The sequence below is a fragment of the Anarrhichthys ocellatus genome, unplaced genomic scaffold (assembly GCF_004355925.1).
Source record: "Anarrhichthys ocellatus isolate YVR2014 unplaced genomic scaffold, GSC_Weel_1.0 scaffold25, whole genome shotgun sequence".
Taxonomy (NCBI): Eukaryota; Metazoa; Chordata; class Actinopteri; order Perciformes; family Anarhichadidae; genus Anarrhichthys; species Anarrhichthys ocellatus.
This window is the reverse complement of record NW_022280055.1, coordinates 141186-154319: the sequence shown is the minus strand read 5'-3', so window position 1 is coordinate 154319 and position 13134 is coordinate 141186. Positions and strand designations below refer to the sequence as shown.

Sequence of the window (13134 nt, the reverse complement as noted above, 5' to 3'; positions counted from 1 at the left end):
TCTTTCTCAACTCTTGGCCTTTAACAGGGGGCAGCTGACATTAGAGCGGCCTCGGGCACCTGACTGTCTCTGTTGTTTTTAGCTGTCAGTTCTCCGCTCTACCCCCTCCCTCCCTCCACTGTTCCTGGCGGATGTCCAAACTCCTCCAGCTCTTTGTAGGAGTGACCTTTTGCAGAGGCAGACTGACAGACCGGCTCTGGCGCTCACTCTCTTGGTGGTGTGAGTTTTGTCAGTGTGTGGTACAGCAGAGAGCAGTAAAGAGGATGATTTCAACACAACTGTTACTGAGGCTTCCCCACTGAGAGAGATGTTACTGACAGCAGGGATCACACATCACAATGTGCTTGTGATGAGAAAATAATCTTCGTATCTGCCACGTAGGAAATCTGAAATGTAATAAAAACTGTTCATGATATTGCTCCAGCTAATAACCAGATCTAACCAGTTTGATCTCAGGATGTTTCAACAAGGTGATCTTTATGTAAGTGCAACTTAACCAACATATCTTTGGCACTCTTGCCTAATTTATGGCTCAAACAATGAATCGATGATGAATAATTTGGGGGAATACTTGTCTGTCAATGGACTGAATGATTGCTGGTAAAATCAAATGACCACTGACAATAAGATGCCCATCAGCCTCCCGTGTGTCTCTCGTATGAGGCGTAGAAACTGCTCTGGCGACAGCCGGCAACCTGTTCCTGTAACTAGGAATATCGGGGATAACAAGGTGAGGAGAACAAAACCCTGAAGATCACATCAGTCAGTGTCACAGATCTTTTTATTCCAATAAAAATAATATTCACCGCTGCTATTTACAAACGTATTCAAGGACAGTTAGTCTGTTCATTTCAGTTGAGAAGATTTTTAGAGCATACGCATAACTGTATATGCTCAAATGTTACTTGGTCTTTGTATATTTTTAGTGAGCTATTCTTACCTTGGCTTGATTAATTTTCTAGACAGCTACCAGAGCTTCAGTGGGAAACAAATGTTCTCCGTTAAAGGGCTCTGCAGCATTGAAGGCAAAGCTATCTATTGGTGGACCTCAAAGTCGACCATAGGTGTATAATGCTAATGTTTTATGGACAAAAGTAGGGACTATTTCAGATAGTGATCACTGTTGGCCTATATATCTCAAAAAGGAAATGGTTAGTCATGCAGTTTATATTGTTTATTATCACCATTAGTTATCTTTCTAACAACTCCTCCTCCTGTGGTCCATATTAAGATACGCAGTATTATCACCAAAGGTTAACTCTTCAATAAAAACATGTAATATTGGCAATACAATTTACTTTTGCATTACATATATTTTTTTATTTTTTACTATATACAAACAATGCAGGTTGGTCAAATTGTTATACAATACAAAAGGGGTGGAACATAGTCAGTTAATAAAACAATCAGAATCCCTTCAGCAGGCCTACCATACAATTGTATCACACATGTGAGTATACTGCCTATATGTAAAGTATCTATATGCAGACAAATAAAATAAATATTAATTCGGTGTAAAAGAAAACGCTCTGTTACTCTTAGCCACTGCCATTTAGATGCGTCTAATGATCCTAACCCTGTTTCCTGGAAGCATGGCTATGGCTTGACCGTGTTTTTTGCGCTGTCCCGTGGTGAGGTGAGCACACGTCATCTACCCGCTCTGCTCTCGCGGGTTTCAGGCGCTTAGCAACCTCTTAACTTGTATTGTCGCCCTGTCCAATCAGGAGCCCCCGTGAGGAGAGAGCAGACCAATCACCAATGACGATTTGGGCACCAATTTAAACCGAGAGCAAACGCTTCCTGTTTTGTTTATACTTCAACACACACGAGTGAACGAGCAAAGAAACCAAAAGCCAAACATTTGGTCTATTTCAGTAGAAAAGTAAAGTTAAAGACTACTTCGGAAGTCGCTGGTTTAACTTCATGTTTAACAGCCCAGTCTAACTTAACGTTAACGCTAAATTAACGTTAGCTTAAGTCCGGTAACTTTCAACGTTAAAATGCCGTCCCGTGTTGAGGATTACGAGGTGTTGTTTACTATCGGCACAGGCTCCTATGGAAAATGCCAGAAAATAAGACGGAAGCCTGACGGGAAAGTGAGTAACGTTCACACGTTTTGTTTGCACAGAGACACTGCCCACCTGTACGTAACGTTTACCTGCAGCCACGAGGCCGTTCGTTATTGTCACTCGATAAAATGTTAACGTGTAACATTAGTTACTGTTGATTTAGATAAACTGTGATTCCAACAACAACAACAACAACTTCCGGAAAGATGAATGAAAATAGCGTTAGGCGTATTTTGAGCCCTCAAAGTCAGTATTTTAGGAGGTGACATAAATGGATGAGAGGTAACGTTACGTTGTTCTACTTTCCAAAACCAACAAATATCCGAACCAAAAAAAAACATGAGAACGGTTAATCCTGTTAGTCGGCAGACAAACCCAGGTGTACATAGGTTAGTCAATTAATTCAAATGTCATATCGGCTTCTTTCCCGGTGTTCAAGTAATGGCGGACACCTTGATCTAATGCCACCATTTACAGCTGAAAAGATTAGTCTACTGGACTGTGGGTAGTTGGGTTTAGCTACTTACTTCTGTGTCTGACAAGTAAAGACTTTACGTTAGCAGCTGAAGGGCAGCAGTGGTATAGGTTTAAAGCAAGACTGTAACTTTAAAAACAAGAATTAACACTCTATCATTTACTTAAATAATATTAAACTTGGAGCAATAAAACGTGGTGGCTATTGTTGGTCAACTTAAGAGATAATCTTATGTAACTGACTTTATTGAGTTTATTAATTGATCTGTGACTCTGCTTTTACATTTGTATCATCCATTTTTAAGCTCTCTTTGAATAATCAAGCCTCTTTCGTCTCTAGATCCTCCTGTGGAAGGAGCTGGACTATGGCACCATGGCGGAGAGTGAGAAGCAGATGCTGGTGTCAGAGGTGAACCTCCTGAGGGAGCTCAAGCACCCGAACATAGTGCGATACTACGACCGCATCATAGACCGGACTAACGCAATGTTGTACATTGTCATGGAGTACTGTGAAGGTGGGGACCTGTCCAGCGTCATCACCCGGTGCATCAAGGAAAGGTGACTATCATCCTTTGTCTTGAAATACACAATGCACTGCATGTTGCGTGTTTATGTGCATTGTAAAAGGTATGGGTTATGTTTTCTTTCTACATCTGTGCTTCCTGTGTGTTTGTGTTACCATGGCAGGCGTTATGTGGAGGAGCAGTTTGTCCTGCGTGTCATGGCACAGCTCACGTTGGCCCTGAAGGAGTGCCACAGACGCAGTGATGGCAGGGCAACGGTTCTTCATCGAGACCTGAAGCCAGCGAACATCTTCCTCGACATCAGACAGAATGTGAAGCTCGGAGACTTTGGCCTGGCAAGGATCCTGAACCACGACACCAGTTTTGCAAAGACATTCGTCGGGACACCTTACTACATGTCTCCAGTGAGTTGTTTGATCCTGCTTGGAAAATGTAGCCTGATCCCTTGGTCTTCCTGATAGTAGTCTAATTAGCAATGTTTGCCACAATCTTTCAACGTTTCTTTCTTTCAGGAGCAAATGGACCGGATGTCATACAACGAGAAATCCGATATTTGGTCACTTGGGTGTTTGCTGTATGAACTGTGTGCATTATCGTAAGTTTTTCTCCTTGTGCTGATTTTCCCCACTATGCGGTTTGTTGACCGTGAATCTGAAGTGTTCCCTGGATTCCTCCTGTTTAGCCCTCCGTTTACTGCTTACAACCAGAAGGAACTGGCAGAGAAGATCAGAGAGGGCAAGTTCAAAAGAATCCCATACCGATACTCTGAAGAACTGAACACCTTACTCTGCAAAATGCTCCACCTGAAGGTTAGAAATGAATAGTTTTGTCAGAAGCTTTGCTTATGCTACCTGCTAAACGTTGCGTTTTCATGTCGGTGGGGTTCAGTAATGTTTCCTTGTCGACAGGACTACCTGAGGCCCTCGGTGGAGTCGATTCTCCTGAGCAGCCTGTTGGCTGATGCTGTTGCTGAGGAGCAGAAGAGGGCACAAGCGCGACTCCGAAGGAGGTCGGCAGACTCTGACTGTCCCCTTAACAGGCCGGCTGAAGCGATACCCGCCTCTGCTGCAGAGCTGGGACTCAGGGAGCAGGCACTGCGTGACCGGGAAAAGGCGCTGAAGGAACGTGAGCAGAGGCTGGAGCGTAAGACTTTTATTTCTACTCACGCTGACCCACATCTGTGTGACATTATGCTCACCTGCAGCTGGGATTTTCACAACGTCGAAAAACACTTATCATTGTTCAGGTGTAAAATAGTATTTAAATATCTTTTTAAAGTGACTGGGGGAAATACAAGTGAAATCCTGTGTATTTGACATTGCAACTATCCTCTTGCACTGAGGCCTAAAAGATTAGTGTTTGTGTTGCTTGTGACAGAAGTGTTGCAAGCGAATGTTATTAAAAAATGTGTGTATATGACTGAATGTGCAAATGTTACTGTCACACGGCAAGTAAGTGCTACGTATTTGAAAAATAAAAGCTTCTATTTTGTCTCTTCATTGCAGAAAGAGAGCAGGAGCTTTGTGTTCGTGAGCGACTGTCAAACGAGAAGCTTGTGAGGTAAAATGTTTCTTTTCAGGCTAGAAATGCAACAATGGATACGTTTTAGTCATTTCTCCTATTTTGATCATTCTGCCATGTCACTCTTACCAACTGATTTGGTGTAAACTCTTTATCCCAATCTACTGTTACAGAGCAGAGAGCTTACTGAAGATTTACAGCCGTCCACAGCAGCAGAGGGATCTGACACCGTTCTATGGCAAAGACATAGGTATGGGAATGAGACGAAGACCTCTGGACTTACTCAACCGAGACATGAACTGAGAAATGTGTTCAGTTTGGAATGTGGATGACTAAAATTACCTTAATTTATTACTTTGTAAATTGTGTTTTTATACGATACTCAATAAAGAATTATTACACACCTCACAATCTGAAATCTAGCTGTCATGTTGGATTGCGAAGACTGTTAAAGGGGCTACCTGATGATATACAGTTGATCCTTGTTAATCGGTGCCTTCTTACTGTTTGGTCCTAGATGTGGAGAACGTCTCCCCTGGTAAGAAGAAGGTCCACTTTGCCGGTGAGAGCAAAGAGAACCAGCGGCCGTCGGACGGCCGTCGGAGTGTCGCATCCCAGGATCTGATTTTCAGGAGGCTGCAGGCGGCCAAGCAGCGCGCTCAAACACTGAGTGAAGTGGAGAAGACCTGCCAGTTCAAGAGCAGGCAGATACTGGGCATCCGCTGATCGTACGCGTATCTCTGTTTGACTTGTGACTGATATGTGAAAGTGAGGAGTCATAATAACTGGATCTAAATTAAGCTTTATTTATGATGTGTATTGTAATATGTATGTTATTGCAAGCTTTGTAATGTCTGTAGATGGATGTTGTGATTGTCTATGTACTGTATATTCTTGCTAAATATAGGCCTATGTAAAGTTTTCTCATAAGCTGCTTAGAAATAGACAGAACTGAGTGATTGGGAGTGGAATCCACAACAAAATACAAACACTATTGTGGTTTGGACAAGAGTGATAACACACGAAGAACAACTCCTGAACCTGTGACATCAATGAAATGTGCTGATTGAAGGATTGTGATGGGGAAAGTTTTTATATTGCATTCCTTGATAACTACTTATTGTAGTTATAAATGATTACGATACAATAAGAACATGTTCATCCTGCCATAGATGCTCAGTATGCATAGTAAAATATATTATGTACTATTTATTCATACTTAGTCAAATGAAATATACATACTTTATAAAAGGTTTTCAAAACCAATTACTCTTTCCATTTTCATTACAATTTACTATAAATGCACACTAGTGCTTAATATAGACAACTCCCACAAGGGGTCATCAGATACCCATGAACAGTTGACTACTCAATTCAGACTTTTGATTATAGACAATAGTTTGTTCTTGATTAATGGCAGATTAAAGGGTAAGATTAAAAGGGACATTTATATTATATTATGCTTTTGTTCAATAACAGGCCTCAAAGTTGTAGTTGATTAAATTAAAAGACAAACACGATAAGATAGGTTTCTAACAATGAGTAATTATTTCCAAATACATTTTTTTTTGACAAAGATATAACTACGTATGGTTTAACAACATTACAAACTGCTGAATATCTTTCTGTTTTAACACCAGTACACATAGAGGAACAATCACATTGCCACCAGTAGAACATAATATTCAATAAACCAGAATAAGTGTGTATTTAATGCAGACCAAAAACAAAATGAAACAATTGACAAACAAATATTTAACAGACATTTAAATGAGGTCTTTGTTTTATTGATTGCCTCATGTTCAGTGATGACAATCACTCTAAAGAAATCAATTAAAAAGGTGAATACAACAAAGGGCCGGCGCTTTCCCTTGTTGAACATGTCTGTTGAATATTAATGAGGTTTCCTAAATTAAGTACTGATACTTCATAGATTTACAGACACATTAGTCATCGCGAGATTACAGGCGCAGTTAGCGTTCTTAGCAACCGCTGTTGTCTGGCTCATTTGCTCCGCCTACTTGGGAGAGTCGCACAATTAGACCAATCAGATTCAATCTTGCGTCATATCCGCCAATAGGAATCGTCCGGGGCGTGTAATTATGGTGCCGTGCTCCGTGTGGAAAGTTTACCGGCTCGGGTGCAAAGTTTCAGCCGTCTGCAAACGTATCTGGAATATGCTGGTGTCGCCCACAGTCTATGTGTACGGTAATTAGTATAATTTACCGGATTAGTTTTACCGTTGGTTGTCTTCAGGTGATTACGAGTGATGCTGCCGTCACTGGAGAACAGCAGTGTGTAAAGACGCTGTTAGCATCGACCGTATTGTCTCAGGGAGCCAGCTAGCTTAGCGTAAGTCGTTAGCTCGGAGCTGTGTTAAAGAGCTAGCTAGCGTTAGCTGAGGTCCCAGTGAGCTCGACTGAAGACAAAGTAAAACGTTTTTTAACGTTAACTCCAAAGTTGACTCGACGAAGGACCGAGAGGAAAGAAAAAATGGCTTGCGAGCCTAACCGTGTGCGGCTGCTATGTATGCTCTCATTGACTTTTGGGTTTTTTATCGTGGAGGTGGTGGTCAGTCGGATGACTTCATCCCTGTCAATGCTGTCGGACTCCTTTCACATGTTGTCGGACGTTATCGCGCTGATCGTGGCTTTGGTCGCGGTGCGATTTGCCGAGAAAACCCACGCGACCAACAAAAACACCTTCGGGTGGATCCGCGCTGAGGTGATGGGGGCTCTGGTGAACGCCGTCTTCCTCACGGCGCTGTGCTTCACCATCGTGCTGGAGGCTGTGGAGCGGTTCACCGAGCCCCAAGAGATCGAGAGTCCGCTGGTGGTCGCCGGAGTCGGTGCCGCGGGGCTCCTGGTCAACCTGCTCGGGCTGTGCTTGTTCCGCGGACACGCCGGCGGAGGCCACGGACACTCCCACGGAGGAGGTCACTCTCATGGGAATAAGAACAAAAGGGGGAAAACCGGCAAGTCCCAGAAGGCTGGCAATGGATCTTCAGGAGAGGAGACTAACAACCTGGTGGGGAACCACAACAGCCCGGGTGACGTGAGACCGAGAAATGGTATGTACATGTAGCCATTGTGTGTAAAGAGTATTAAGTCTCTTCCCTATGTTAAATGATGTAAATCAATGTTAAAGTGTACTTTGTATGTCAGTATATAGTGACTCCAGCATCATTGTTTCCCACATCGAAGCTGACAGCATGTACCAGACTTTGTCTCCATTGTTAGCAGTCCCGGTTGCGTAACAGCATTTAACTTCAATGTAGCAGGATGACACCCTGTGTGAGTGACTAATCCTCATAGTTTCTGCTCTGGTGGTGGCCTTTAGACAAACGCGTTTGTTATCCGATATTTATTGGTGGGTATCCTTGGAGACGTGGTCACCTTTAGTGATGGCCTCATTGATCAAAATTCTTACTGCTCACAATGTCTGAGAAAATGTACTCATGGATTCATTACAATAGTTACAAACTGAACCTACAAGCACCAGACCAACCCCCCCAAAAGTTTGTCCTTGTCCTCTGAAGGGTTAAACCCATACAGAAAGCCATTTCTCCCCCCCACACTGTTTCAATAAGTGGAGGCTACCCCCCCACCCCCCTTATTGCACTGATGGCTGTTCCTGGGTTCATACATCAGTGTACCCGTGGAGTCGACAGCCACACCATGAACTGCTGATGAATGAGCCGGTTGCGTCCCGGGATGGAAGAGAGCAGCTCATTGCTCAGGTGCTGTGTACGCTACCACACTGCCTGCAATTACTAATTGAATGTGCTTGATGTGAACCACGGCAGAATGTGTCGTAGCGTGTAGGATCTTTGTAGAATGTCTTTAGTAAATTGCCCTTAGTCCTCATCCTCTTGGCTTTTTGATGGAGCGGCTCCAACACGTTTCGCCTGATGACATTCTAGCTTTTTAGTTTCAAGTTTCAAATGAACTTTGACCCCAAATGCTGTAACTCAGCAATTAAGCAACTGGCTGCCACTGGTCCTAGTGGCATCTCCTAACTTCATGACTAATTTGTCTTGGAACTGCAGTGAGCTTGTTGTCTTTTTTTTCTGTATTGTCTATATATCTATTTTGAATGCTGTAGTTAGTATATCCGTATTGAAGTCCAGTGGATTATTAAAAGTTCACTCGAGGTTCTGGTAAACGAAACTAACCTTTTGTTTTTATCTTCAGAAATCAGCTGTAAAGACAACACGGAGGTGCAGATGAATGGCAACCCCCTCTTTGAGGACATGGACCACGACCCCGCATCGCAGCTCAACATGCGTGGGGTTTTCCTGCATGTGTTGGGTGACGCCCTCGGCTCTGTCATTGTGGTGGTCAATTCTTTAATATTTACCTTTGTGTGGCAGCCCTGTATCAAAGATGAGGTGTGCGTGAACCCGTGTATCAACAGCCACACCACGGACCACCAGCATGTCAATCACACGCTGGTTGACCTGCTGGAAGGTCCCACTAAGTTTGCCGGCCCTTGCTGGGTTCTCTACCTGGATCCCACACTCTGCATCATCATGGTGTGCATCCTGCTGTACACTACCTACCCGCTGCTCAAAGAGTCCGCCCTCATCCTGCTGCAGACCGTGCCCAAGCAGATCAACATGCACCGACTCAACGAGCGCCTGCTCGGTCTGGACGGCGTGCTGGCCATCCACGAGCTGCACATCTGGCAGCTGGCCGGCAGTCGCATCATCGCAACGGCACACATCAAGTGCCACGACCCCACATCTTACATGGAGGTGGCGAAGCGCATCAAGGACTTCTTCCACGACGAGGGCATCCACGCCACCACCATCCAGCCTGAGTTTGTCACGTTCAACTCGGAGTCTCGGGACTCCCTCTGTGAGCTCTCCTGTCGGACTCAGTGTGCTCCCAAGCTGTGCTGCGGCTCTGCAGACAAACAGAACACAGGCTCTGATAAGAAGGCCGGCAGTGACTGCAAGGCTGCTGCTGCGTCAGCCCTGGAGGTGATCCTTGAGACCCCGGAGCTAGCTGCAGGGGCTGAGGTGCGCCCTCGGTCCGAGCCCGAGATCACCATCACTAGAGAGGTGGAGTCGTCTCTGTGAGATGGAGGGGATGGAGAGAAACGGAGGAGAAGCTGGAAAACCACCACACTGGACTGAAATCATTGTCATGGACGCTGTTATCTTTTTTTGACCCGTGGCTCTGTCGTGGCCCGAACAAGAAATCCTTTTCCATAGCCCCCCCCCCCAAACCCTTTGTGTCTTCTGTATTTGAGTCATTCTTGTATTTTTCCCCCTCTCTGTATACCTATTTTCATTCCTGCTCTCACTTGGCCCCTCTCTTGTTGCCCTGGTAGTATGGTGGCGATGCATGTTGGGGTTCACACACCGTACTTCCGCCAGGACTGGAGCGAGGCCTGCATGAGTGTTCCTCATTAGCACCGTGTTGTGATGCGTCATCTCGTCCCATGGTGTTTCTGTGCCAAAGCTTCTCACTGCAAGACTGAAGGGATCTGAGAGACCCCCTCTCCTCTAAAAGGACACACAACACATGCAAGTCGGAGCGCACATCACTAGGGTATGTTGTTTAGCCTTTGGGCCCGTTGGCACAGAGTATGCCCCTGTTTTTTTGCATAGGCTTTGAGCAGATCTATTTTCTTACCCTCCGGCCCAAAATGGAAGAGTGTTGTTAAATAATTTAACTATTTTAAGTTATTAGAAAGGATTTATTTCTCTCTGTAAATGCTGTTTGTAATATTTAGTTTGGATGATAGCAACAATTTTTGCAATTTTTTTTCTGTCTCAAATGTTCTGACAGACCATCTATGCTGTAGTCAGTTTTTCAAATGTGACATTTTCTAATGATTTTGTTTCTCAAGACTCTTCTCTGGCCTTGACTCGGTTTTACTTGCGGCCATTAGTCGGATACAGAAGCTGTATCAACACCTCTCTCACCTTGCCTTTTTAAATACAAAAAAAAACTGCTGCCAGTAGTAAACATAGTGTAACTCAACCTCTTGTATTGGCACGGTCAAACGCCTGAAGGTTGGGTATGTTGTGAAGAAATGAGCACTGTATGCTATTAATGAAACAATATTCTCCGTATGAATCTGTACTGGAAATCTTTCTTGTGATCGCTGTTGATTTTCATTTGAAATCCTCATGAATGTGTTCAGCACCGCATCACAATCAATGCTGAGGGAGTTTTTTTTTGTATTTCTAGGATGTTCTTCTACGTTTTGCATGACCAAACTGAGACCTAGTGTTCAACTTTCAGGGGCTCCACTGAGAGCTCCGGTTGCTGCTTACCAGTACCGGCTGGTATCATCCAACATTACTCATAAGTATGTAGGGAATGACTCCTCTTATAGCTTTTCTGTCTTCTGCTTTGGACAGCTGAGCAGGCTGTTTTGGCTGAATTAAAGTCCATACGGTGGCCTTTTCAATTGGTGAATTTTCCCTCATCACCACAGATATCATTTAAAGGTGGTCCATTGATGTGGTTCAGATTTCCACTCCTGAGTAAACGTGTATGCAATATAGAAATGTATTATGACGCATTCTTTCATGTTTGGTCACTTTTATTCTGTTTTTAAGACTTGAGCTCTATGTGCAAATTGAAAACAAGTGTTTTTTTAATTTTAGATATGACATGTCAACTGATGTGTTTTTGATATACTATATATCTACAGTACCTGTCCAATGTGTCATTGTGAAATAAAACAAAAAAATGGCTGTTTGGTACAGTTGATGAACCCAAATTTGTCCTTTGCCTTATTTTCACTTTCTCTGATCTTTTCAGTCAAAAATAATGTAATGTTATTTATAAACAACCAATGACCCCAAAGAGACAGAAGTACCACAAACGGATGCAAAATGTCGTGACTGCCATGTTTTTTGTATTGCTGAGGCACGAGGGCCTGTGTATCAGGGGCCTGTGGTCAGGTCTTTAAATTACCATCTTTACACTTTCCTGGGCCACAAATTCTTTAGGTGTCTGACCGTGTGATGCCTTATATGTTAAGAGTAACATTTTGAAATCAACCTCTAAAAGTGAAACTGGTGTAACTTCTTTTTTTTTTTTAAGGTCTTGAATGACTATTTCACTGAGCCAAACTTTGATCTGTAGTTGACTTTTGCCTATTTAATCCACTTAAACCAAAGAAAGGAGAATAAAGAGGAGATTTAGGCTTAAAGAAGCAGGGATTGTGCACAGGACGGCATAATTCATTACACTCACACAGCCTACATTCCAGTTTCTTGTAAAAATCCAACTGAAATTAATATGCATGTTTTACTTTGTGGCAGCATACATTGTTTTGTAAAACATCTTGTGAGCTCACAACTATGAGAACTCACTGAATACACGAACATTAAGAATCACAAACATACTGTAAAGGTAGAAGTCATTCAGATCCTTTGTTTCAGTAAAAGTATAATTCTAAAATGTTTTTTTTACTATGTTTTCCTTTTTAATTACTCTCTAATCTTACTTTTTCTTTAGTTTAGAAGCACAATAATCAGATAAATATAACAATTACTGATGAACGTACAATATATAATACTTATATTAAGTAAAGTACAAGTACCTCAAAAACTTGACTTACAGTGGACTACTTGAGTATATGTATGTTTTTACTTTCGGGTAAGAATGTTAATACAACACATTGATATAGGTTAGCAAAGTTAATATAATGACAATAAGAGAACATAGCCTATAGAACAAATAACTGTTTTAAGACATTTTTCTTTACTAACAGAGCCAGAGTTTAAATCTAATTGTCTTTACACCACATGAAGAAACAGATTATATGTAAAGCTACACACGTGTTGATCAACAAGGCCAACAGGATGTGTGTGGCTCATGTCCTCTGTCCAGCCACAGAACCTCAGACTATCAAAACAGTAATAATGGTCGCAAGCAAATCTGAAGAGTGAGTTGTGGAGTGTCGTGCTGCAATTACATTTAGTCCATAATTACGGCAGCTCACAAGTCTGCTCTGCGGCGTAAAGAAGAAGCGGATGCTTTGTTAAGTATGTGGCTGGGTTTCAGCGGCTGCTGAATGCGAATGTGTGGCTGACGGAGCAGCCACTGCCGGCCCGGCGGGACTTATGTAAGAGGCCCAGGGGCATTCCTAAGGCAACAAGCAAGGGGCTCTACCCAGCATTCCTCACTGCTGCCGGGCCGCTCTCTGCTCGCTGCCTGTCCCTTTTCATGTGGACAGAAAGAGTTTCACGCATGGGGCAGCTCTCTTTTTTTTGTGCTCTTTGTTAAAGTCAGGTGTTCTTTGCACCTTCACTGCAGCCCATTGTACGCAGACAGTAGAGTCGGTCTGTATGCATCCACTGCTGACCCCAGTCTGTGTATGTATTGTTGACCCTTGCCTCCTGAAAATGATGTCACAACTAATTTGTACCAGTGTTTTGAAGGAAACATAAAGCCACTCGGGTTACGTGTCTTATGAACATAATGGTTAATTAACATACAACACACTCAAAAACAGTCTTAATCATTTTCAAACGCCTTCATCGTTATGTCTTCCAATCAAATTTCTGCCGAACATTC

General features: G+C 43.1%; 2 protein-coding genes across 2 annotated transcripts; both read left to right on the top strand.

Annotated features, from left to right (window-relative positions):
• The first annotated feature begins 1820 nt into the window (after positions 1-1820).
• Positions 1821-5481, top strand: nek2 (NIMA-related kinase 2). The gene is made up of 9 exons (XM_031861715.1): positions 1821-2096; positions 2884-3101; positions 3231-3471; positions 3580-3662; positions 3750-3876; positions 3976-4210; positions 4573-4627; positions 4762-4838; positions 5106-5481. The coding sequence occupies exons 1-9, from the start codon at positions 2001-2003 to the stop codon at positions 5312-5314; spliced, it is 1341 nt and encodes a 446-aa protein (XP_031717575.1). The 5' UTR covers positions 1821-2000; the 3' UTR covers positions 5315-5481.
• Positions 5482-6703: 1222 nt separating this feature from the next.
• On the top strand, positions 6704-11702 carry slc30a1a (solute carrier family 30 member 1a). Its single transcript, XM_031861412.1, has 2 exons — positions 6704-7658; positions 8782-11702. The coding sequence occupies exons 1-2, from the start codon at positions 7082-7084 to the stop codon at positions 9669-9671; spliced, it is 1467 nt and encodes a 488-aa protein (XP_031717272.1). The 5' UTR covers positions 6704-7081; the 3' UTR covers positions 9672-11702.
• The last annotated feature ends 1432 nt before the right edge of the window (positions 11703-13134 follow it).